The following is a 24690-nucleotide window of genomic DNA, read 5'->3' on the forward strand; positions in this document are numbered from 1 at the left end:
AAGTTGGCTACTTCAGTTCTAAAGCATATCAGGGTAGAGTGATGTATTTTCTTTGGAATTCAAAGGATTTCTGCAACAGCATATTAACAAAGATACATTATTAAAGCTCCAATATTTACAGATCCCAAAGAAGCATTTAGGGATTTAGGGAGTTAATCTTTGACTTCTCAAACCAATTTTCCACTGTTTGTCAGAATACCAATGAGCTGCTAAAAACTGCAGGGAGTAGTTAGGTGCCACTTACACACTGCTAGTACAAGTTGAGCTTGATTGTCTTACTGGATGTATTGTAGTAAAGTATGTGAGGACTTTTCCCAGGCCATTTCTTACCATTCCACACTGTTGTCCTAGTCTGAGCCCCATTTTCATAATTGCCATCTTGATAGGAAATAGAATCCATGTAAGAGACAAACCTACCTGATTTTATTTCCTTTTTTATTAATTGATTAATTTGTGTGTATAAATATTTTGCCTATATATATATGTCTATGCACTGCAGACAGAAGCCAGAAGAGGCACCAGATCCTGTGGAACTAGAGCTACAGATAGTTGTTAGTTGCTCTGGGAATTGAACCCACATCCTCTGGAAGAGCATCCAGTGCTCTTAACTGCTGAGCCATCTCTCCAGCCTCCAATTGTAGTACTTTTAGCTGTTTGATTTTCTGAGCAGCAAAGAGGTTTGGGTCAAGTTTAAATGACATTAGAGAATCAAGCAGTGCTGGGCGGTGGTGGCACACGCCTTTAATCCCGGCACTTGGGAGGCAGAGGCAGGCGGAGCTCTGTGAGTTCTAGGCCAGCCTGGTCTACAGAGCAAGTTCCAGGATAGGCGCTCCAAAGCCATGCAGAGAAACCCTGTCTCGAAAAATAAAATTAGTTAATTTAATTTAATAATAAGAAAAAAAAAGAATAGCCCCGACAGTGAAGGCTGGCCTGGCAGTCTGGCTGGCAGGAAAGGAGAACTTGCGTGCTGGTAAAGGAAGAAGATGGATGAGAGTTGTTAAAAATCTCAAGTAAAATGCTAGAGGCCTAAGGTGTTCTGAGGTCTGTAAAATACAGTGCCAATTTTTAAAATAATTTATTTATTTTTATTTTTATGTGCATTGGTGTTTTGCTTGCCATGTATGTTTGGGTGAGGCTGTCAGATCTTGGAGTTACAGGCAGTTGTGAGCTGCCATGTGGTTGCTGGGAGTTGAACCTGGGTCCTCTGGAAGAGCAGTCAGTGCTCTTAACCACTGAGCCATGTCTCCAGCCCCTGGTGCCAATTTGTTTATGTTCAAGTGACTTTAATTTAATTAGAGTATACATTTAAAAATATACAAGTAAAAGGTTTTAAAACCTGGGGAAAAAAACTAAAAAAATCTTGGAGATACCTTTTTTCAAAATTTTATTTATTTATTTTTATGTAGATAGTTATTTTACCTGTATGTATGTCTGTGCATCATATGCATGCCTGGTGCCCACAGAGGCTGGAAGAGAATGTCAGATCACCTGAGACTGGAGTTTTACATGGTTGTGAGCTGCCACGTGGGTGCTAAGAATTGAACCCACAGCATTGGCAGAGCAGCCAGTGCTTGTAACCATTAAGCCATCTTTCCAGCCCAGACTCTGATTATTTCTTTAGAAATGAATTCTAGAAATAACTTTTTAAAAGTAGCTTAGATTACCAGTGAGGACTAGAGGCTTGGGAGTTACCAGTGGTTACAGAGTTTCAATTTGAGATGGTAGAAACGTTTTTTAGGACAGTTGTATAACACTAAGAAAGTAATGAAGTGTTCTGAATTGCCCAAATAGTATATGAGTTAATTTTCTGATCACTGTATATATATTCAGAAATAGCCTGTGAAGAGACTGAAAGCCAATCCTCCCTAGTCCCCTTGCCTAACTAAATGAGGCTTTTCTTATATGTCTTTGTAGGTTACCCCACAGCCTACCCGGCAGCTGCCCCTGCCTACAATCCCAGCCTCTACCCGACCAACAGCCCCAGTTATGCTCCAGGTAAGCAACAAGTGGGAGCGCAGTGGTGAGGGGGTGGAAGCAGGCCTCCATTTGTAAAAACAAATCCTCCGGTTGGCCCTTCTTTTCAGACTGCCCTGGAGTCAGCCAGTTCTGGCTCGATTCTCTTTGGAATCCCCTCTGGGAACTGGGGCAGGACAACCTTGGGGTGGGGGTAGAGTCCCTTCATTGTCCCTGGGACTTGAGGGTGGCCCCTTTCTCCTGTGCTCAAATATACGAGACTGCTTCATCTCTCTCAAGCAGTGTCCAAATTGAAGTTTCCCTCAGCCTGAGGCTGCCATTGGGAATCACTCTCTATCTCCCTCCCTCCCTCCATTCCCTTCCTTCTCCTTCCCTCTCCCTCTGGGGTGTAAGTTTGGAATAGAGTGAGAGACTTGCCACCAGAGTAAAAAGCCTTTTTACAGGCTGAGACAGTTTACTTGTTTTTCAGAAACACGTCTTCAACAGAGAGATTGAAATGGGTTTGAAATACTGAAGGAGGTGCTAGACACGATGGCATATACGTGTATGTCTGCACTTGGAGGCTTAGGCCACAGTCTGAGGCCAGCTTGAGTTCATAGTAAGAAAGAAATCAAAAAACAAAAACAAAAAAACTGAAAGGAAATATTGAAAAGATCTTTCTTTTTTTTTTTCTTCTTCTTCCTGTTTTGGGGCCAGGAGTGTTACTGGTCTCTTAACCACTGATCTAACTCCTGGGCTCAGTCAGAGCTTAACACCTATGATCAGAAGAAGGAATGGGCACTATGGTTTGGAAGTCCTGGGTTTGAAACCTGATTAGTCTTCTCCCTAGGTATATAGCCTTGGACAAGTCACCTCACTTTCCAGAATTCACATGTAACCACTTACCTTAGGGTTGCAGATGGTTTTCCATAAATTCTTTAATCACTCACTAAGCATTTGTTGAATGTCCTCTATACTGAGATAGAAAAAGTAAAAGTTGTCATCTTTGCCTGAAGGAGCTCCTAGTTAATTTTGAACCCTGGCATATTAATAATGATGAATTGTACTACAATACATTAAGTAATATATAAAGAACACATATTAGAACAGATGCAGAACCAGTCTTCCTGAAGGTGATAGTAGGGACTTCACAAAGGAACTAACAGTGGAGACTTGAGGCAGGCAGAAGTAGGAGGTGCCTTTAGAAGCACACAGGGGAGGAGGGCACAGTACAGGGCAGAGCATGCTTATAAAGGCACAGTGGAGGCGTGGGACCTGACTGCTGAGCCTAAGACTAGCAGAAATGGCTGAAGCATAGACTGAGAGGGACTGGGTGAATCTGAACTACAGACTACAAAGAACAAATTTGGAAAGACCTTAAATGTCACATCCTCCTTCCTCCATATATACCCCCCCACACCCCAGCTGAGGACCGAACCCAAGGCCTTGTGCTTTCTAGGCAAGTGCTCTACAACTGAGCTAAATCCCCAACCCCCCATTTTCTTGTTTAGTGAATATTATGGAATTGAAAAGCCCCCAGGGATTCTTTAATTCAACCTCCTTTGTGATTAAGACATCCTGGAGAAGAGCTGTACCATCCCACATTACCCATTAACTGACAATAGCTTATAGACTAGGATCTTGAGCAGATTTCCCGTCTTGTGCTTTTCTGTGCCAATCTGGTACTCATTCTGCAGCCATCTCTTTTTTTTCTGAGGTGTTTACAACAGAAAAGAACATGGGCTGTATTTGTAGACCTATATTTGAGCCCTAGAATTATTATCATATTACATACATGCTTTGAAGTTACAGGCAGCTCCCTCATTTATTTTTCTTTTGGCTTGGCTTGTTTGTGCAGCCACAGACTATTCTAAGAAGGCATGGTGGAAAACATCTGTAATATCAATACTTGGGAGATAGAGGCAGAAGATCAAAAGTTGAAATGTAGCCTTTGCTACACAACAAATGCAAAGCTAGCCTGAGCTACATGAGAACATGCCAACCCCCTAAAGAAATTATTTATGCATAGTAAGTAATGATAGACATGTCCTGCACTGTTACTTTTGTCCTATGATCAAAACACCTGTGAAAACAACTCAAGTGAAGAAAAATATGTTTTAGTTTGTCATTTCACAAGATTCAGCTAATAGTCTCTTGGTCTCATGTGCTTGGGGAGAACATCATGGTGCTGGAAATGTGTGGCAGAAGGGAGCTGTTCACTTCATGGCTGACAGGAAGTAGAAAGTGGTAATATAATGGAACCTGGGCAAGATACAGCCCTGAAGGGCACACCCGTGACCTGCTTCCTCCCTCTAGACAGGACATTCTACCATTTCCTCATAATCTATTCCAATTTGGAATGCATAAGTGGATTAAATGATTCATTAGGTCAAAGCTCTCTTGACCTAGTCATCTCTAGAAACACCTTTACACTACACCTAGAGGTGTGCTTTACTAGGTTTCTAGATGTTTCTTAATCCAGCCAAATTAACCAACACAACAGGTGTTTATTTGGGCCCTATTAATTAATTATACAAGCCTTAACCATTCTAGAAGTTACTGTGGGTGATGCTCATTTGAAGAAGCTGCCATTACTGCCCCGAAAGAGGTTTTTTTAAGGGGAACAATGACCTGCTGAGCCTAAGACTAGCAGAAATGGCTGAAGCATAGACTGAGAGGGACTGGGTGAATCTGAACTACAGACTACAAAGAACAAATTTGGAAAGACCTTAAATGTCACATCCTCCTTCCTCCATATACACCCCCCCAAACCCCAGCTTTACTGTCTTTTAATGACAGCTCGGTATTGATTTTTCTATTTCCTTTAGTAAGTAAGATACATTATTCCACTACCCCAGATCTGAAATAGTAGGCAGCTATGATATAAAGGCTACACAAATTATCTGATAAAAAAATCAAACTAGTGAGTTCTGTCTTAAAAACTAAGAGAACATTATGAAATATCACAGTACCAAAGTGTTTTCAATCCAAGTACTGTGAAATCTGTGAGTTGGCTTTGTAAACTAGCCTAAAATAGGGGAGGTGAGTTGTGGCAGAAGTTCCGGTGAGGTCATGAACACAGAAGAGTTGTTGTCTTCACTCACTGAGGTCAGGGGGCTGTAAGACTGGAAAGCAGAGGGCAGTGAACAAGTCAGGAGAAGTGATGTACAGCATGCTTTCCAGAAACTCAACCACCAAGAAAAGGAAAAAAGGCACAGTGTGGAAGGGGATGTGCAGGTGAAGGGCGTTTGGGGTGTCAGTGTGATTAAGTGTACACTTTTGGGAAGGAGCAAGTAGAAGACAAGTCACAGGTGCAGAGCAGCACAGCGCTAGGCTTCCCAGCAGCTGGCACACAGGGCTCCTGTTTCAGTTCCCTTCCTTGTTTGGAAAGTTGAGGGACTGGAGGAGGTAGAGCGCCTCATGGTGTCTGGCAGCTCAGGACTAGCACTCATTTGAAGACGAGTTGGTTCAGGCTCTAATCCCTAGTGGTGAGCTACTTTCTCATAGTATTCAGCATTTCTGATGAGAGATTTTAGGATTATTTAAGGATCAATTTGGCAAGTAATTGGCAGGAATAAAATACTCTATTAAAGACCAGGCATGGTAGTGCATGCCTTTTATCCCAGCATTTGGAAGGCAGAAGCAAGTAGATCTCTGTGAGTGAGTTTCAGGTTAGCTTGGTCTTATATAGTGAGTTCCAGGCCAGCGAGGTCTACGTAATGAGACCCTTAAAATAACAAAAACAGAAAACTACAATTAATTCAATGTTTCCTTTGTGTCAGCAACAATTTGAAGCTCTTTATGGATATTAATTTGTTTTTTATTACAACAAACTGAGTACTTTGTTTTTTACAATTTCCAACTGGGAAAATAGAAACTTAGAGAAATTCAGCAACTAGAACTGCATTCTGGCATCCTCCATGGTACCTGAACTCTTAACCACCTGTTGCTGCTGAGGCAGTAGGAAGAAGCACTGGGGTGTTCGACAGGAACAGGCAGGCTGGAGAAGAAGGTAGTGCAGAGGGGAGTCTGAGATTGTTAAAAACATGGACAGCTTGGAAAGCTGCCGGTGTAGGTAGAGTATTACGTTTCAATAGTAAGGTGAAATAATAATAATAATAATAATAATAATAATAATAATAAGCCTTTATCCAACCTGATTAATACTTTAAAAAGTCAACATATTTCTAATCTACGATTAAGCCAAACCATTTGCTCAGAAATCCACAATAAAGGATAGTACTAGTGCATTGTGTTAGCCCCACACTGGCCAGGTGTAGTGACATACACCTATTTATCCTTACACTTGGGAGTTGGAGACAGGCAGATCAGGAGTTCAAGGCCATCTTTACCCCAAAATCAGGAAGGAAGGGAAGGAAAGAAGAGGTATCAGACTGAAATTGTTTCAGATGTTTGTGTGATTTTTAGGGAGATCCCTCTTTCCCTTTTGAGATGCGTGCATGCACACACACGCATGCACACACATGCCCTCATGCTTACATACTCATAACCGGGTCTGTTTCATATTTTGTGATGCTGACCTTTACCTTCACAGGTCTGACTATTAGGGGGGAAGTTCCTGCCATAAAGGCTCAAGATCAGAGGGAACATTATAAGTGAATCTCAGCTTCTTGGCAGAGCTGGCCATTTGTGATTCAGGGAGTTTCCTGCAAGGAGCCAGCCATGAAGATTTAAATTTCCTTCAGTTACTTCAAGGAGACCAAGAAATTGCTCACAGAGAGCTCTTTTTAGTAGCTCTGTGCTCCCTTAGGTTCATCTGTTCAGGATACAGGGGAAGAGCTCATTCTTTCATTAGTTCTGAAAGCTATGTGGGTACCTGGGCTTCTTCCCAAGTGCCTGCCAATTTCAGGGATCATATTTAGGTATTTAACTTCACAGGAGGCAAAAGCTAGCCAAGACTTCTTTTTCAGAATCCAGGAAGCAAAGGGTTTATCATATTCCTGATACTATAACTTGAAAGTGAAAAGAAGGATAAATAGAAAACTCATGTCAAAACTCTCATAAGAAGCATGTTCTCATCTCTTGTTTCATTTGAATGTTTGTTTGTTTGTTTGTTTTTTGAGACAGGGTTTTTCTGTGTAGTTTTGCACCTTTCCTGGATCTTGCTCTGTAGACCAGGCTGGCCTCGAACTCACAAAGATCCACCTGCCTCTGCCTCCCAAGTGCTGGGATTAAAGGTGTGCGCCACCAACGCCAGGCTCATTTGAATTATAATCCCACTGAAGTATGCATATAATTTTTCCATTCTCATTTTGTACATTACAAACTTGGGGGAAATAATCTGTTTCTAAACACCTGCACACTGAAGCTCTGTGTAAGGCAAGTTACAAATGCGCCTTTTTACCTTTGTCTTGTAAGCTAGAGTTTCTTGCCTCCAGTTTAGCTCAGAGGAGATAAAGTAACTTTCAGAATTAGATTTTAAATGCCATGGATATGAGATTCAAACCCATTTGTCTGACCCCATAGTCATGTTCCTTCTACAGCATAGCACTGTCCTAGATGGAATATCTCTGCATTCAACCTAGTTCTCTGAGAGGCCTGTGATGGCCATTAATTGTCCCCTGAGCCTTTATTTCTTCCTCATTGTAGTCTCTATCATGCTTGAAATCCCTCAGCAGTTCTTGGGAGAATTGAAATGGTCTTAATATAGACAAGCAAAGAACAAGACCTTATGCCTGTTTATATCTAGGCAGTTTTCAGTCACTTCTCTGGAAGATCCTGTGGCATCCAAGGAGGTGCTTCTCTGCAACTAATGAACTTTCCTGGATGGCAAGTCTGTCACCCTTTCCAGGGGGAGGTACTTCCCATTCTCTCCATTCACTGCTTCTTATGCAACCTGGGGGAAACTGCTATCTTGAAACAAGTCTATTATATAACTGCAATATGTACAACTTTGCACAAATTCTTAGTGGTAATTTAAACTAACATTTCTATCCAACAGAGTTTCAGTTCCTGCACTCAGCTTATGGTAGGAGAGCTATCTTTCCTCATCTGTATTATGGCCTGTGAATGTGTTATCTTGTAACAACGGTAGATTCCCTTTCCTTTCCTCCCCAGATCCCACCTCCTAGGCTTGGGCTCCCCCAGGTGGCTCAGCAGCAGTTCCTATAGCATGCAGGAACATGTCTGATGGTGCAAAAATCATGGGTTGGAGACACACATAAACCATTCCCATAGGGCAGTAATAAAGGATCATGGCACTAAAAGGCGTCTCACACCCTAACCTGGCTGCCTGATTCGAGCAAATGAATGAAAATTCTAGGCCTGTGTGTGGCTCCTCTGTTGGCTTTATGGTAGGCTCTGAGGAGCCCCTTGATTATGCCTATTAGACCCTAAAACACAGTCAGATGGCCCCAGGATCAGATTTTCCATTTCCATTAGCAGTCTGACATGTTTGAAGACCTGGTTGACTTTAGAAACACTCTGTTGCCATCATCCTGATCTTGAGCTCTGGCTTCATTTTTGAAGCATTTTTCTGAATGATGAAAGGTATGGGCCAAGTGTGCCAGTGGGTGAGAGATCTGAGTTGAGTTCTCTGGGCAGTGTGGACTCCAGGCCCAAGGCACCACGGGAACTTCTGGGCACCTGTGAGGGTCCCAGCAGTGTAACTTGACTAGGTCCTTCTTGTTATAGACAGTAAGGGACCATGGGAGAAACTTGCCACTTTTGCCACACTCACCTGGGCTGCTCATGATAGTTTTGTAAAAATCTTTGAATGTTTTCCCAACTTTTAATCTTGATGTTGAAAAGTGGGAAGTACCATCTTTATGCATGGTACATCTTTCAGAAGATGAGCTGTGAAATTTCTTTTCACTACTGCTGTGGGCTGTGTGATCTTGGGCAACTTGTTAATGTCCCCAGGCCATAGAGTTTTTCTTGTCACATGATTTCAAGGTTCTTTTAAATGCCAAATGTTCTAGCCTCTTGTAATCATTGTTATTTCAATAGTACTAGCTACAGAACTGTTTCACTTACCACTTACGAGAGGTTTTTTGTTTTTGTTTTTTTTTTTTGTTTGTTTGGTGCAGAATATATGAACTTGAACAAAAGACTCTAAAAGTTAGAGAAGGCTGCATACTTACTCACCCTTCCAATTAAAATAGTGGTTCTCAACCTGTGGGTCATGACCTTTTGGGGTCGAGTGACTCTTTCACAGGGGTCACCTAACACCACGGGAAAACACAGATATTTACATTACAATTAGTAACAGTAGCAAAATTATAGTTATGAAGTAGCAACAGGAGTAATTTTATGATTGGGCTCACCACAACATGAGGAACTGTATTAAAGGAGCAGCGTTAGGAGGGTTGAGAGCCGCTGACTTAGAGCTTCTCATGAGAAGAAGTATGGATAGAGCACTTCAGAGCACTCTGTGCCAGGCCTTGTACTGGCCCTGTGAAGACACAAAAACCAGTAAGACAAGGCCCCCATTTTCTAGAAACTTACAATTTATTGGGAAGACATTCAAGGCAACCAGGTACAGAGGCCTCTAAGACTCACAGGAACTGGGATGTCAATTATGTGGGATAATGTGGTCAGAGAGTAGGCAGAGGAAAAGACTTCATAGTAGAATCGAGTCTTGAACTCATGATTGATTACTTAATACCTGTGTACTAGGTGGAATGTGAGGAGAGATGTGCCGGGAGAGCTAGCAGAGTGGACAAAACCATAGAGAAGTAGAGCTCCTCGGCAGACTCTGGGGATGATAAGAGTTTGTGCATAGTAGTGTGGGTTGGAGAGTGATAAGATTAGAGAACCAAGAGAGATGTGTCAGTCAGGAAGAAGACAGAGGTCAAGAAGTAGGACCAGCCTATAAAACCTACTTCTCCCAAGGCTCTGCCACCCAAAGGTTCCACAACCTTCCAAAATACCACCTCCAACCAGAGACCAAGTGCTTAAACTTATGAGCCAATGTAAAATATTTCAGTTCAACCACAAGAGACCATCAGTATTAGGTCAGAGGAGTCTCCAATGCAGCGGGGTTGGATCTGCAGCCTGTAGGCAACAGAGACCCATGGAATTTTTCTAAGAGTTTTATAATTCAGCTTAGAGTTTTAGACCAGTATGGCTATTGCTTGGAGATTAGAAGGGACAAGTTAAAACAAACAGACCCAAAGCATTAAGTAGCAAGCAGTTGAAGTGGCTGAGGTAAGAGACAATTAGAGTTCCAACTGGAGTTGGCCACAACTGTAAGGATGGAGGAGTACAGCTCCCAGAACTAGAAACTGTTAAGACTGGTGATCTGTCAATACTGTGAAGCAACCAGGGGGTGATTAGTGCTGCCAGTTTACGATACAATAAAACTAAAGCTCAATTAAGTGATTTGCCCAAGGTCCCACAGCTAGTAAACGGTAGAGCCCAGGCTATATCTCAGATTTCCTGACTCAGTACCTGGTTCAGGATGATGGTCCCTTGCTGCCTTTCTTTGTAAATGTGTTTAACAGATTGTTCTAGTGTCAAAGGGCGTGAGGGTCCCATATCCAGGAAGTGAACAACTCAGCAGCTAGATGTGGGCAGCCTGCTGTGACAGGCATCATAGCCCTCCACATGGTTCTGTTCTCCCCCCCCCCCGTCCTTTTTACACTTTTTACACATCTATAGTAAGTACATAAAGTTTTAAGTGAACAGATTAATGATGTTTTCATATGTGGTACACTTGTACTTGACTATAGCTTAAGTCAAAGAATAAAACATTTTTAGGAAGTAGTTCCTTTTTAGCATCCCAAAACAGGTGCCTAACAGAGAGCCCTTGCTATCGCCATGCTGCTAAAAGCTTCATTCAGGGGCTGGAGACATGGCTCAATGGTGAAGAGCACTGACTACTCTTCCAGAGAACCCACCAGGTTCAGTTCCCAGTACCCAAATGGCAGCTCACAACTGTCTGTAACTCCAGTTCTGGTGGATCTGGTGCCCTCACACATACATGCAGGCAAAACATCAGTGCACATAAAATTAAAATAAAGTTGTTGTTTTTTTTTAAAAAAAAGCTTCACTCAGTTGGGATTGGTTTCATGTAGAAGCTGAGCTCTGCATTTTTATTGTTACCACTATCAGAAAGGATTACTATAGAATTGAACAGAGAAACAGAATCATATAGTTAATGAAGAGGATAAGTTGACTGATAAAAATTCATTTCATTTAGTTTTCACATTTATCTAGTTATTTAAATTGTTAACTATTCTGGCATAAAGAAAAGATTCAGCTGGGTGTGGTGGCACATGCCTTTAGTCCCAACACTTGGGAGGCAGAGGCAGACAGATCTCTGTGAGTTCGAGGCCAGCCTGGTCTGCAGAGCAAGTTCCAGGATAGCCAGGGCTGTTACACAGAGAAACCCTGTCTCAAAACAAACAAAACAAAATAAAAGATGCAGAAAATGCTGTTTGCTTTCAGTATATAATAAAACTAGAAGAAGCTTCCCTTTTATTTGGAAAATGTACAGTTTAGCCTAAGTGATCTCCTAGGAAAGACAACCAATGACACCGTGGCACTTGCTTCTTTCCCGATTAATCTGCACCGTTGTTTTACTATGACACGCTGTCTTGTTCACTCCCTGGTTGATGTGTGGCTGAGTTGCATCCCCAGTAGACCGTAAGTACCTTGTGTGCAGTGACGTAACCCACGTGTGTTCCTGTCCACCGTGGCACTCCCCTCAGTGCTGGGGCAGTTAGGCCTCAGTACTCTGTGGCTAGTTTTGATTTAACTTCAGTTGTCACACAGTCCTTCAGGCAATTGTCAGACTTTTGGCTTATAATGAAAATTGTAAGTATGCCCCACTCAGAAGAGGGGGGGAAAATGGAACAAATCAGGACCTCTAAATTTTCCAAATTCTTACTGCCAAATTTAGACCTCTTGGTCCTTGGTAGAGCCTCACTGAGATCTCCGGGCATGGACTTGTCTATTTGACTCCTCAGAGCTACATATTCGACACAGCACGGAGTTGTTGGGGGATGGTATGGCCTTCCAGCCACGTGGAATGTCAATCCCTGGATTTGGAGACATTGTGATAAGATTTTTTTGACACTAACTGGGTCCGGTCCTTCCACCCTCTTGAGAAAGACCCTGAAGATGTTTATTGAAAGCCGACTCCCTCCTCCTGCAGGGCTACACAACTCTGGCTGGCTGTCTAGCAAGGGCTCTGGGCTCTACATACAGCTGCGCTGTCTCCATTTCTCTTGCCAGATTCTCCTTTTAGTGTCACTTTCCTGCCCATGATTTCCTGCTCATTCCTCGGCATTTGCTGTATATACTGCGGGCCATTACTGCAAGCAGAGTCAGCCCATGCAGCCACATTCTGATTCTAGTTCAGAAAAAGCAGCAGAATCCACAGAAACAGCCTTCTCTAGCCATTATCATTCTGTGGTAGAAGGAACAGAGATGTTAGCTGTAAACCGGGCAGCAAAGACATTGTAGAATCTCTCTGGAGGTAGCAGACCCTGAAGGAATCAAGATGACCAGCATACTTTCTTCTTAGGCTTCCTTGGCTTTCTTTACCCATATTAAAATATTTCAAGTCCATCTGATTGTTGCCAGTCCAGCCCCACTTCTGTTAACATGCTTTAAAACACTGTGTCCAAGACTCCCAAGATCTTATTAGAATGTAAAAGATGTTTTAAAGAAAAAAATTAATCCTTTTTTAACCATGAAATAGAAATTTGGATAAAAAAAATGTGTCTCTTCTGGTATTTGAAAGGATAGTTTTTCTTCCTTTCTTCTCTCTCTCTCTCTCTCTCTCTCTCTCTCTTCCTCTCCCCCTCCCCCTTAATCTCCCCCTCTCTCCCTCCCTCTCTCCTTCCCTCCTTCCCTCTCTTCTTTCTGCATTTCCCCCTATTTCCTCTTTCTCCTTTCCCTCAGGATACCATGACGGTAAGTTTTTTAAGCATTCCCCAATTTTAAAATACTTAATGAAATTTCTCAAGTTGAGCTTTGAGCTGTCCTGGAAAGTCTCTATAGATTTCAAACTAATTTTGGTAACATACCTAACCCAATTTGACACTTTCATAATGGCCAAAGGATCATTTCTAACTCATAAGGCACTATCTCAGTTGGAGTATCCAGTAGCACCTATTAGGAGATTTTCAGACATATGCAAAAGATGTATCTATCTCACCCTGGCCTTTTAGGCTGCCATGGCCACAGCTCAGTCTGTTAGAGGAGATACTGTTCCAGCAAGGTTCATATAAAATGGTAGTTACTTGTTAGTTTTTCTTTGGAAGTAACTCACAACTTTTTTTTTTCATTTGTCTGTTTTTGGTTTGGGTTTTTCAAGACAGTTTCTCTATGTAGCCTAGGCTGACCTCAAACTTACAGAGATCCACCTGCCTCTGCCTCTCAAGTGCTGGGATTACAGGAATGCACCACCACACCTGGTGCAACTCACAACTTATTAACCATACCTCCAGATAAGATTTCAGATCAGAGGGAATTATTTAAGACTCAGTTAATCTGGCCCAGTACACTGTTAAAGAATTTCAAGTTGCTTCACGTTCATGAGAACGTGGTAGAGGACTATCCCACAATCTTAGATCAGAATCTGGTCAGGTAGAAGATGGTGAAGCCATGGGCATCTTCATGGTTTTAATCATAGGTAGAAAAAAATCCTGATTTTCAGTATTTAAGTGTTATGTTTCCTTGGATTTAAGTCATTTGTAAGCTTACTTCAGTACTCCTTCCAACCCACTATCACATCTCAAAAAGGCTGAGTCATTCTGTGTGTCTGAGCAGGCTCCTTGAGTTATGTTTCTGTCTAGCACAAGACCCTTGCTTTTGTGTCTGTAAATGGTGGGGCCCACTTTTTACTTCTGCCTAATGCCATTCTTGTGTCTTCCCTTAAGCCACTCTGCTGATGAAACAGGCCTGGCCACAGAACTCATCTTCCTGTGGCACTGAAGGCACCTTCCACCTCCCAGTGGACACCGGGACCGAGAACCGAACTTACCAAGCATCCTCTGCGGCTTTCAGTAAATACAGCCTGTCTCTTCCTTTCCTTGTTCCCCTTGGTCAGGACTGATTTGTTCATTAGGAAGAAAGGAAAGGGAATTTTTAAAATGACATTTTTAGTATAAACACTTTTAAGCCGGGCAGTGGTGGTGCATGCCTTTAATCCCAGCACTCGGGAAGCAGAGGCAGGCGGATCTCTGTGAGTTCGAGGCCAGCCTGGTTTCCAAAGTGAGTTCCAGGAAAGGTGCAAAGCTACACAGAGAAACCCTGTCTCGAAAAACAAAAACAAAACAAAAAACAAACAAACAAACAAAAAAAACGCTTTTAAGAGGTTCTACTCATGCAAAAAAAAATTGGCCTTTGTCATTCAAGAAAGATGAATATCTCTGATCATGCCTTCAGCTTTAAGATACCCATAGAGGTGAGAGAGGAGCACTCCTGGGCCAAGAAGTTGAATTTGTGAAAAACTGTTACTTCATTTTAGGGGAAAGGATCAAAGCACTGTTGAAGGCTTTGTGTGTCTCTTCCCATGCACAGGGTTTCTTGACCTTAGCATTACTGGCATCTGGGACAAATGAATTCTTTCCTATGCATGGTAGGATGTTTAGCAGGAACGGTAGTGTTTCTCTGTTAGATGCCAGTAGCAAAGCACCATTGTCACTACCAAAAATGTCTCCAGATAGGGCTCAGTATTCCTCTGGTGAAGAAAACTGTCCTCTATGTAAGAAACACTACCCTAGTTCATGTAAGCTACACTGAGGGAACATGGTATGACAGGGACAGACTCCAGCACACAGATTGGTCATACTCGACCTGAAGCTCAGTGAGGTAACTGATGTTGTCACCTTTACAGCTAATTGGTAACACAAAAGATTCCAATAAGGACCATCGTTTAGAAATTATCGAGTGGAAGAACTTGTGCCTGTGGTAATTTTTGGGCATGGGAATGGCTGGCTTTGGATATGATGAGCGCTGGCTTCTGAGTTTATGCCAGCAGGAGCTGGACAAGCCCTTAGCAGAATGTTGTAGAAAGGTGGCTGATTAGTGAGCTAGGAAAACTCATGGAATTTGTTTTATTTTCTTTTAAATAGCCAGTGTCATTGCTTCTCAGCCTTTTGGCTGAGACCAAGTATAAAATACCCAGTGTTGGGACTGGAGAAATAGCTCAGCAGTTAAGAGCACTGGCTGCTCTTCTAGAGGTCTCAGGTTCGATTCCCAACACCCACAAGGTAGCTCACCACCATCTGTAACTCCAGTTCGGGTAACCCAGTGCCTTCTTCTGGCCTCTTTGTGTATTTTAGGCACAGATATGGGGCCCATACACGCACATAGTCAAATTCATACACATAAAATAAGAACAAATCTTTAAAAATAAATAAACTATCCAATGTTTAGCCTACCACATGCCTGTAATTCTCTACTTGGAGGCAGAGGTAGATGGGTCTCTCAGTAAGATAAAAGCTAGCCTGGTCTACATAGTAATTTCTAGGCCAGCCAAGGCTACATGGTAAAAGCCCTTTTCTTTAAAAAACAAACAACAATAACAACAAAACCAATGTTATTTTCTCCCCCTTGCCATTGTCCTTATATGTCAACATCTACTAACTCAGCATGGTGTACCTTTTGTAGATTCTGCTTTCAAAATCAGCTCCTTGTTCAATCAAGTTTATAGTCCTATAAAGTTTGGGTGGACTTTTATCCCACTTTGAAAGTTCAAAGGTTCAAAAGGCAGTATACCCAATGCTGTATAATTAATATGGCAGCACAACTGGACAAAAATAAATAACTTTCAGACTAGGATTCAATTTCTTAGTCTTTGTGAGGTTGGTTTTACTCTCTCAAAAGGCAAATAAAGTGGGCGTGGCAACTCAGCACATGTGATCTGCAGGGCGTTTACCCACCAACCCCACAGCTTCCCAGAGTTTTCTTGAGTGAGAGCAGCAGGAAATATTAGATAGAAGGATTTATATTGCTGAGATAAACAGAGAGAAAATACAGGATACAGGCCCTCGAGAGGGCCTGGAACCTATTCCAACAGGCCCTGACTGTCTCTGACCCAGGGTATTTATAGAAACGCCAAGGGTGGAGCAAAAGACCTCCCCAGCACAGCCAAGTGCAGACCATCTCAGACACCTGCACTCATTCCCTCTATGCAGACCTGCTGGGGAAAGCTCCCAGGAACCCGAAAATGGGCTCCCACAGTAATCCCAGCACTCAGGAGGCTGAAGCAAGAGGATCATAAGTTCAGGGCCAACCTAGGCCACAAAGCAAGTTTTAGTTCAATCTGAGCTACATAGTGAGACTCGGTCTCAGAAAGAGTAACGAAAGGAGTGACAGCATGGGGAGGTTTCTGGTAGAACAGAATGAACATATTTAAAGTTATAAAGTGACATGTACGTAGTCCACAAGTGTGCATGTAGGTGGATAAAGGCCCAGTTACTACAGTGGAGCAGAAGGAGGCCTGGTGTGGAAGATAGAGGACTCAAGTCTTGATTCTATATAACTCTGGATAACTCATGGCTATGTCTTGGCCATTAGTCTCTTGAACTGTAAAATGATGACCTTGGACTAGGTCCCCTTTAAAATCCTTGCTAGCTATTGGACTCCCGGTTCCCTTACTTTGGAGTTGTGTACCTATTTCCTTCTCGGAGTCCTCTCTCTAGCTACTCGCATCAGTAAGCTAGCCTTCGAAGCTTTGCTCCCATATCTCTAGGAATGAGGGTCTCATTCCTTCCAGAGGCAGTCAGAATCCTTACCTTCTGTGCTGAAGTCTTGTAAAAGTCCCACAGAAATGTCCAGAAGTCACATCCTGCCCTCCCCTCCTAGAGAAGCTGTCAAGTTTCTAGATAGGACTAAAATGTATCACTCTCTTTCAAGCAAGTAATATATAAATGGATATAACTTTTTAAGTGGATTTGGGATTGACTGACTCATGTAGGCTCACAAAAGCTCCTCCAAACCTTCAGATTTTGTTGCTTTTTAGTGCCACAGTACATTCAGGGCATTTTGACAAATTCACACTAATGTAACCAATACTTGCTAAAGCTTGTTCATAATTAGGTATCCTCCTACCTTTTCAATGCTTTAGTGTTTAGCCACCAACAAGGAGACTTAGAGGTCAAGACGGGATTCAGACATACAGTGCTGTTTTGTCCAGGCTTTGTCCCGATGTATAAACATGATGATCAATAAGCCAATTAGTGTAAAAGGTATCCTTGATGTGAACATCAATGTCTTTGAAGGTAGTGGGGGCTGTACAACTGAAAAGGATTTATGACCGTGAAGCAGGGTTGAAGAGAGGGCTATAGAGGCTTTATCTTGCTAATGCACATGGTTTCTTTATATGCTCCATTTGACAGAGCCTAAAACTATAGCCAGAAACCTGAGACAAACAACAGGCAGGCATCATAAGCAAAACCTCTTTATACGGCAGGGTTGGCACTTGTAGTGATAGAACCCCTTTGTGTCATGACACTGCCTTTAGTGAACCGTGGATACAAAGGCCAGTATGCCAGATGCCCAAGATTGTATTGCAGAGATGTTTAACTCAGAGACAGCTCTGCCCAGAGCAACATCAACTCTGACCTCTGGAGCCAGCTCTGTGGCTGTGGATATGCTGTGCAATTTTGGGAAAATTGATGCATTTCTAAGTTACAGGTTCTTCCTCAGAATAGGAGAGGGTTGAGTGAAAGCCTCGAATACCTATAAGGGGTAGCATCCCCAAGTTCCCGTTCTGTGCCCTTCAGATTTTGCGTTCATTTCAAAGTAGCTAGCCCTCCAGGGAATGAGTTGGGTCTAAATTTATTTGAGTAAAAATCCATGAGATGTTTTTGCAACAAACCCAGTGGCTTCTTTTACTTAGATACACAAAAATGATATCTAAGCCAAGGATATTAGCCCTAGATTTTCAGTGTTCCCCAGGGGTGTGGACAGGATTCAGATGATGTCCTCATAGACGTCCTACTGAAATACTAAGGACTTAGAGTGTTGGCATCAAAAATGCCCTCTGAAATGATCTAGTCCAAATGAAGATACTCCCAATACTGGAAGCTGACTCAAAGGATCTCAGGAAAAGGCCCGAACTTGGGTGGGTTCTGCAGCCTTAGGAAGATCCTCTGCCCCTGCTGGTAACCTTGAGACACACTGTGGTTACAGCACGATTCTGTGGGCAGTCACTCTCCATGTAGCATCTCCCATCTCTGAAGTTCTCGTGATAGAGATCTCCAAGGTCTCCCCCAGCTCTGCAGTTCTGCTTCCTATCCCAAGCATCTAGAGATGCACAACAGGCTATAACCAGCCTTCCTTTGGCTGCCATGGCTATTTAGATACTGATTTGTATTCTGAGTGTGTATGTCTTGTTTCATAACACGAAGAGAAGGAAACATTCTCTGACAAGGTTATTCTTAGGTGTGGAAACCAAATTCTTCCGCATTCTCCTAGAGCCTTTTGATTCTCTGCAGAGGGACAGCCTACTTTGTAATGTGGTTGCTTTTGTGGCTTAGATGAAGTGATGCATCTTCCTTGGGAAAACTAGAAATCCCAGAGCATGTTCTCCAGGCATATAAAAGAAAGCTGCCTGTATTGTTGACTTGTTAAAGAATTATAAAATTTTAGAATCTTGGAGCCCTGGAGTTTGTGTCCCAACTTGGAGCAGACCATAGTCACAGTCTAGCTCTCGCCTTTTGTAGTTTTTAAGTGCTCATATGCCCCTGGAGAGGAAGCTTACTACTGTCTTCTACGTAATGAGAGAGAAAGTAATAACCAGTTCACATGGGCCCAGTCAGCCATTCAGTTCCCACGCTGCTTGTAACCACTGCTCTGTAGGTAGTGCATTTGGAGACAGGTGGCTTCTGATTCATAGTGTCCTACATAAAGAAGATACTAAATTCCGGCAGGATGCTCCACATCTTTCTTTTGTCTTTTGGTGTCTTTTTGTTTTTTATTTGCTGTACTGGAGATCAAACACATAGTTTTGCCAAGGTTCTGCCACTGAAGCTACATCCCTAGCACCCTCACATCTTGTTGTTACCTTTAAATTAAGGGTCAGTAAAATTCCTATAAAGAACCAAATAATAGATATTTTAGATTTAAGGATCATATGGTCTCTGTAACTACCATTGTGGCAGGAACAAGTTGTCCAGCCTTGTGGTTGGTGCAAGCCTATGATCCTAGCACTGGGGAGGTTGGAGTAGGAAGATTGAAAGTGTGAGGTAAGACTGAGTCACAAAGTGAGTTCAAGGCCAGTCTAAGCAATCTACTAAGTTCCTATCTCAAAATAAGATTAAAAAGAGGGCTGGGGATATAGTTCAGTGGTAGAATATACATGTCTAGTATGTAGGAAACCCTAGGTACACACACACATGAACACTTATACACATGTTCTGTAGTAAAAACAAATTTGAAAAGTCTTGTGCATATCCTATCTTAGAAATTCATCATTTACACTATTATAAAAGACTTATCCTTTCCCCTCCTAAAACTAAGATCTAGAAGTTTGGCATTATTTACCCAAGTTTGGCAGAAAGCCAGACCTAAGCCCACATCTCTTTGCTTTCAACAAAAGCCTGCTCCATCCTTATTCCTGTCTTTTTTTTCTTTTTCTTTTTTCTTTTCTTTCTTTTTTTTTTTTTTTTTTTTTTTTAGAAAAAAGCTCTGTGGAGCTAACAGGGTCCTTGGTAAGTGTCTTATGGGCCAGAACTAAAGCCCAGAAAGGTCCAGCAATAACAGCCAGGGCAACTGGAATAGAACCAAGGGGTAAATGCAACATCTCCCCCCAGGGCTTCAAAACTAAGGTCCCCACAGAAGAGGGCAGAGGCTTTAGGAGTTCCTGAAGGGATGTGGCCCCTTGTGTTCATCAGGTTCCACAGGGTAATTCTAGGTGGTGAGTCTTGGGAACACAGTCTTGCTGACTTCTGTGTCAAGTTATTCTCTAACCCTAAGATCTTACTCTTCAAGTTTACTCAAAGGCAGCAGTGTAAGAGCACTGTGAGTGGCTCCTGGCCTGACTTGTGAGCTCTGCTTCTGTCCAGCCTTCTGAGACACAGACATGGGCTAGGTTTTAGGTCAGTATATGTCTTCCTGATTGCTAACTCCAGGTGTTTGAGGCAGAGGCGACCCTTCTCCAACCACAGGAAAGACGGAAAAGGCCAGCCTTTCAGAGCAAAGTGGTGGGTTGTTTGTTTGTCTGTTTGTTTTGTTTTGTTTTTTATTTTTTAATGGGGTTTTTACCCTCAAACCTGTGAAGAGGAAGGGATTGTAATTGGTGAAGCCCATTAATGGGAGATAAGAGAAGAAAAAGAGAGAATGAAGTACTCAGGATACACATGTGAGACCAGCTTGGGCTTCGTGAGACCCCGACTGAAAACCAAAGGAGTTAGGAGAGAATGGGGGAAGCAAGCAGAGAAAGGTGGAATCAACAACAGAAGGTACGCTGAGATGCTAAGTGAGGAACCAGAATGAGAAAATAGCAAAAGGAAATGAGTGAGTTGAGGGGCGTCTGTCAGTGTATACCTGCCTTTCCACACAGGCAGCTCTGAACCCCAGGTTGTCTCTCAGCTGAAAGGCCCCATAGAGATTGTTTGGTTCTAGCTTCTGTTTTGGATGAGAGCCCGGAAAGCCAGAGAAATAAAAGACGCCCAAATCATGCTTGCAGCCCTGTTCACCAGGACTGAGGGAGCTACCTGGGGCCACAGCTCTGCGGGTGGAGCCCTGTTCTCTTGTCTGTCCTCATCTGTGTTTCCAGCTGGATTCAACCCATTCTTGTTTGAGGAATTGTTACTGGGGACCTGCTGCCTTCAAGCAATGCTGTTCTGCCAACTAACTAGAGGTCTCTTTTATTGCCTTGGTACAGGATATACTGCAGGGACACCATACAAGGTCCCACCGACCCAGAGTAATACTGCTCCACCCCCCTACTCCCCATCACCCAGTCCCTATCAGACGGCCATGTATCCAATCAGAAGTGCCTACCCCCAGCAGAATCTGTATGCCCAGGTAGGTGTACACATGGAGAACCTCTTCTGCAGGAGCCTCCAGCCAGGACGGGGTGGCGTGGGCTGAGGAAGAGAAAAAAGAGCTCATGGGTCTGGCCAGCTATCTTCACTGTAGTGTCATTAAAGCAATATTCCTGCAAGACTGCCTACTCTGCCTCACTCTCAAAGGGTGGAGCATGGTGTCATTTACGTTAGCAGAGCCCCAAATGTCAGAGGACCATTAGAAATCATCTAGCTCAACTCCTTTGTTGAACAAGTAGAGAAGCTGAGGCTGCAGAGAAAAAGGGCTGTCTGAGGTCACACTGTGAGTTACTGGCTGTGCCAGGCTATGCTATCACTTGTTTTGATCTCCTCTCTTGATCTCACCCCTCCCCTTCCTGGATAAAATCTATGAGCCAAGTAAGAAAGAAAAAAATATACAGTGTCTGCTACCAGTGCCCTCTGTGACCTGAGGCAAGCGATTCTTTAGTGTGCTTAGCCCCATTTGGATTCTTCCGCTGGAGAATGTGTGTAACTAACAGGAGGCAAGAGGGGAGAACTGCTTGATACTCCAGCGTGGCCGTGGCACATTCTTTTGACGTGACAGTTCAACATGAGGTGTAAGTGGTAAGGAGAGTACTTCGGAGTTTAAAAACCAGCTTTGTTGCCGGGCAGTGGTGATGCACGCCTTTAATCCCAGCACTCAAGAGGCAGAGCAAGGCCAGTATCTGAGTTCAAGGCCAGCCTGGTCTACAGAGCTAGTTCCAGCACTGCTAGGACTACATAGAGAAACCCTGTCTCGGAGGGGGAAAAAAAACAAAACAAAGCCTAAAACTAGCTATGTTGGTGCTGGAGAGATGATTTGGTGGTTAAGAGCACTTGTCATTCTTGCAGAGGACCTGGATTTGATTCCAGGCACCCACATGGCAACTCACAACCATCTATAACTCTAGTTTCAAGAGATACAATGCCCTCTTCTGGCATCCATGCAAGTGATACACAGACCTACATGCAAGTGCGCGCACACGCGCGCGCGCGCACACACACACACACACACACACATACACAAACAACTAATAGAAAACATTTTTCTAAACCAGCTGTGTTGCAGAGTCTACTACAAAACTGGGGCGTGACAACATGTGCCTTTAATCTCAGTACTGGGAAGAAGTTCAAAGTCATCCTCAGCTACATAGTGAGTTCAAGGGTAGTCTGCCTGGAAAATAAATAGTAAGTAAGTAAATAGAGAAAACGGGAGGCTTGAATCAAGTTTTCTCAAGTATGGCATAGTATCTTAGCCTATGCTCTCTAACCTCTAAGATTACAGTGAAGCTTTTGTTACTTACTATTAAAACCAGAGACTTTCTGGATTAATCTCAGATGCTTCTGTCTGCCCCCAGGGCTCAGGAGGCCCATGAAATGTAGCACCTGGGAAGAACCATTTGAGCTGGGAAGGGGAACATCCCTTCAGAACACTGTCTCCAGAATGCCTTGGGAAATGCATCCCAGTAATGACAGAGCAGACATAAGCCAACAACACGCACACCAGTGTGTGAATGCCATTAATAAGCCTATGTGGCAGTGTTCTGGTGTTCCCCATGCTAAAAAACTGACTGTATTCCTTACTGTTAAATTAGGGGCAGCTAGGGTAGTGCCTTGGAATCAAATTTTGAAAAATTTTAAATGTTAAGCCAATGCCAGGTGGCGGCAGTGCATGCCTTTAATCCCAGTGCTCGGGACGCAGAGACAGGCGGATCTTTGTGAGTTCGAGGTCAGCCTGGGCTACCGAATGAGTTCCAGGAAAGGCACAAAGCTACACAGAAACCCTGTCTCGGAAAAAAAAGGAAAAAAAATGTTAAGCCAAGGCTACAAGAGAAAAGCTCTTACTCACTATTCTCCATGGCCACTGCGGGCAGCAAGATGGAATGAGGAGGGCCTTATTTTTCAGACTGAGCTAAGTCAGCACTGAACTTACCCTAGTTATAGAGTGAGACTTGGGTCCCTAGGCCAGAACTTCTCTAACCTGGTTGCCTAAAGCCTGGGGAAAGCAGCTCCCCACCCACCATCTCCTTCCTCTCCTTGTCCCTCCTGCTCTCAGAACCCATGTGACGTTGGCCTCTCTTCCCAGGGAGCCTACTACACACAGCCCGTGTATGCTGCCCAGCCCCATGTCATCCACCACACCACAGTTGTCCAGCCCAACAGCATTCCCTCTGCCATCTACCCAGCTCCTGTTGCTGCCCCCAGGACCAACGGTGTGGCCATGGGTATGGTGGCAGGTACCACCATGGCGATGTCAGCAGGTAAGGGCAGCGGCGTCTGTCTAGGCTTCCCTTGCTGTCCTTCAGGACTCCTCTCATTGGAGAACAGTCATGGAACTGGGCAGCAGCCCAGCATGAGGAATCATGTGCCAGGGCAGGGGGCTTTCTGGGAAGCCAAGGAGGGGACCTCTAAAATTTAGATGTTTAGGGTCTAAATTATTCAAAGGGATAAGGAAGATTGCACCCAAGATGGGCATATTGGGCAAGGCCTTGAGTAACTGGGAATGGAGGCCAGGCAGAGGTGAAAGTGGGAAGGGAAGTCAGTGTAGTCTGGTCACAGGGTGGAAACGGTTTAAGGCAGGCGAGAAGTGGGGATGAGAGTGGGAGGGTGGCTGGCACCACTGATGAGGGAATGCTTTTGAGTGAGGGAGCTACCAGAGCTTGCCATAGGGGAGAAGTGGGGTAGGGTTTGAAGTGGCTATAGCTGGATCAGGAGAGATTAGGGGAGAAATGTTAACAGTAGGCCTCCAGTGGCAACAGGGAGCCCAGGGAAGAGCACACAGGCACACTGTTAATTAGCAGGCAGGAGCATAAGGACCATTCCCATAATTCATTGTAAGAGCTGAGAGAAACAGGAGTCTCTGGTATAAGACCTGCCCTTAAGGAACCTTGGGGATAACGGTGGGAAGTGTAGCCTTAGAAACATTGGCACTCCCATGTAGGGCATGAAGACCAGAGGGTTGTGACTACCTTACAAAAACCCAAGCTTAAAGAACTAGCTAAGTTGCCAGCTGAAGGAAGAAGGTAGCATGGTTGCTCAGTACACAAGCTGCTAGGTACTTGATCAGTGCCAGCCTATTGTTAAGGTCCTGGAAGGAAAGTTCCTTAAGCAGAACAGAGCCTTGCCCTTAAGTACTTAGGTGAGTATATGTAGAAGACAGAACCAGGAAAGATAACAGTTCCTACTCAGTATGTGTGCAATAAGAGAAGCATGCAAATAAAAGGGTGTTTCCTAAGAATAGTGATTCTGTCTTCCAGCACCCCAAAAGACCCCTCACCCTAAGGAGGGGAAGCCTGGTAAGGTAGAAAAAGGACAGTGCTCACCAGGCAGTCTGGGGTGATGGGGATGTAGACAGGAAAAAGAGCCATGTAAAAGACTGTTTTCCTCCTCTCTATCTCTGTACCCAGGCTATGGTTTAAGGTTACTCAGGTTTCCTCTTCTTTCTCGATGCCCAGGTACCCTGCTGACCACACCCCAGCACACTGCAATTGGGGCTCACCCTGTCTCCATGCCCACGTACAGGGCCCAAGGAACCCCTGCGTACAGCTATGTGCCCCCGCACTGGTAAAGCCTGCAGCCCATCCAAGTGAGTAGGGCCAGGGATAGGGGAGAAAGGAGGGGACACTTAAGGAGCTGCCTGAAAGTCCTGGCTTGGGTCTGGAGCACAGGTGTCATAGAAGTAGGCCGCAGCATCACTTGTTACCTGCTCCAGGTTCTTTAAGGTCACTCTTCATTTTAGCTCTCACTTTACAATTGCTACACTCCT

The 24690-nt window shown here is 43.7% G+C and overlaps 1 protein-coding gene across 4 annotated transcripts in view; it reads left to right on the forward strand.

Annotated features, from left to right (window-relative positions):
- The window catches only part of Fam168a (family with sequence similarity 168 member A), a 58368-nt gene that overhangs the window by 28123 nt on the left and 5555 nt on the right, over window positions 1-24690 (forward strand). Inside the window, exons 2-7 of one of the 4 annotated variants that reach the window (XM_036187194.1) lie at window positions 1915-1995; window positions 7916-7942; window positions 13806-13931; window positions 20762-20904; window positions 22981-23185; window positions 24380-24510. In XM_036187194.1, coding sequence (XP_036043087.1) covers window positions 1915-1995; window positions 7916-7942; window positions 13806-13931; window positions 20762-20904; window positions 22981-23185; window positions 24380-24492 — 695 coding nt within the window. In that variant the 3' untranslated portion in view covers window positions 24493-24510. The remainder of the gene's footprint in view (window positions 1-1914; window positions 1996-7915; window positions 7943-13805; window positions 13932-20761; window positions 20905-22980; window positions 23186-24379; window positions 24511-24690) is intronic. The other 3 variants (XM_036187212.1, XM_036187203.1, XM_036187223.1) reach the window with 3 other exon arrangements.

Source organism: Onychomys torridus, chromosome 1, assembly GCF_903995425.1.
Source record: "Onychomys torridus chromosome 1, mOncTor1.1, whole genome shotgun sequence".
NCBI lineage: Eukaryota > Metazoa > Chordata > Mammalia > Rodentia > Cricetidae > Onychomys > Onychomys torridus.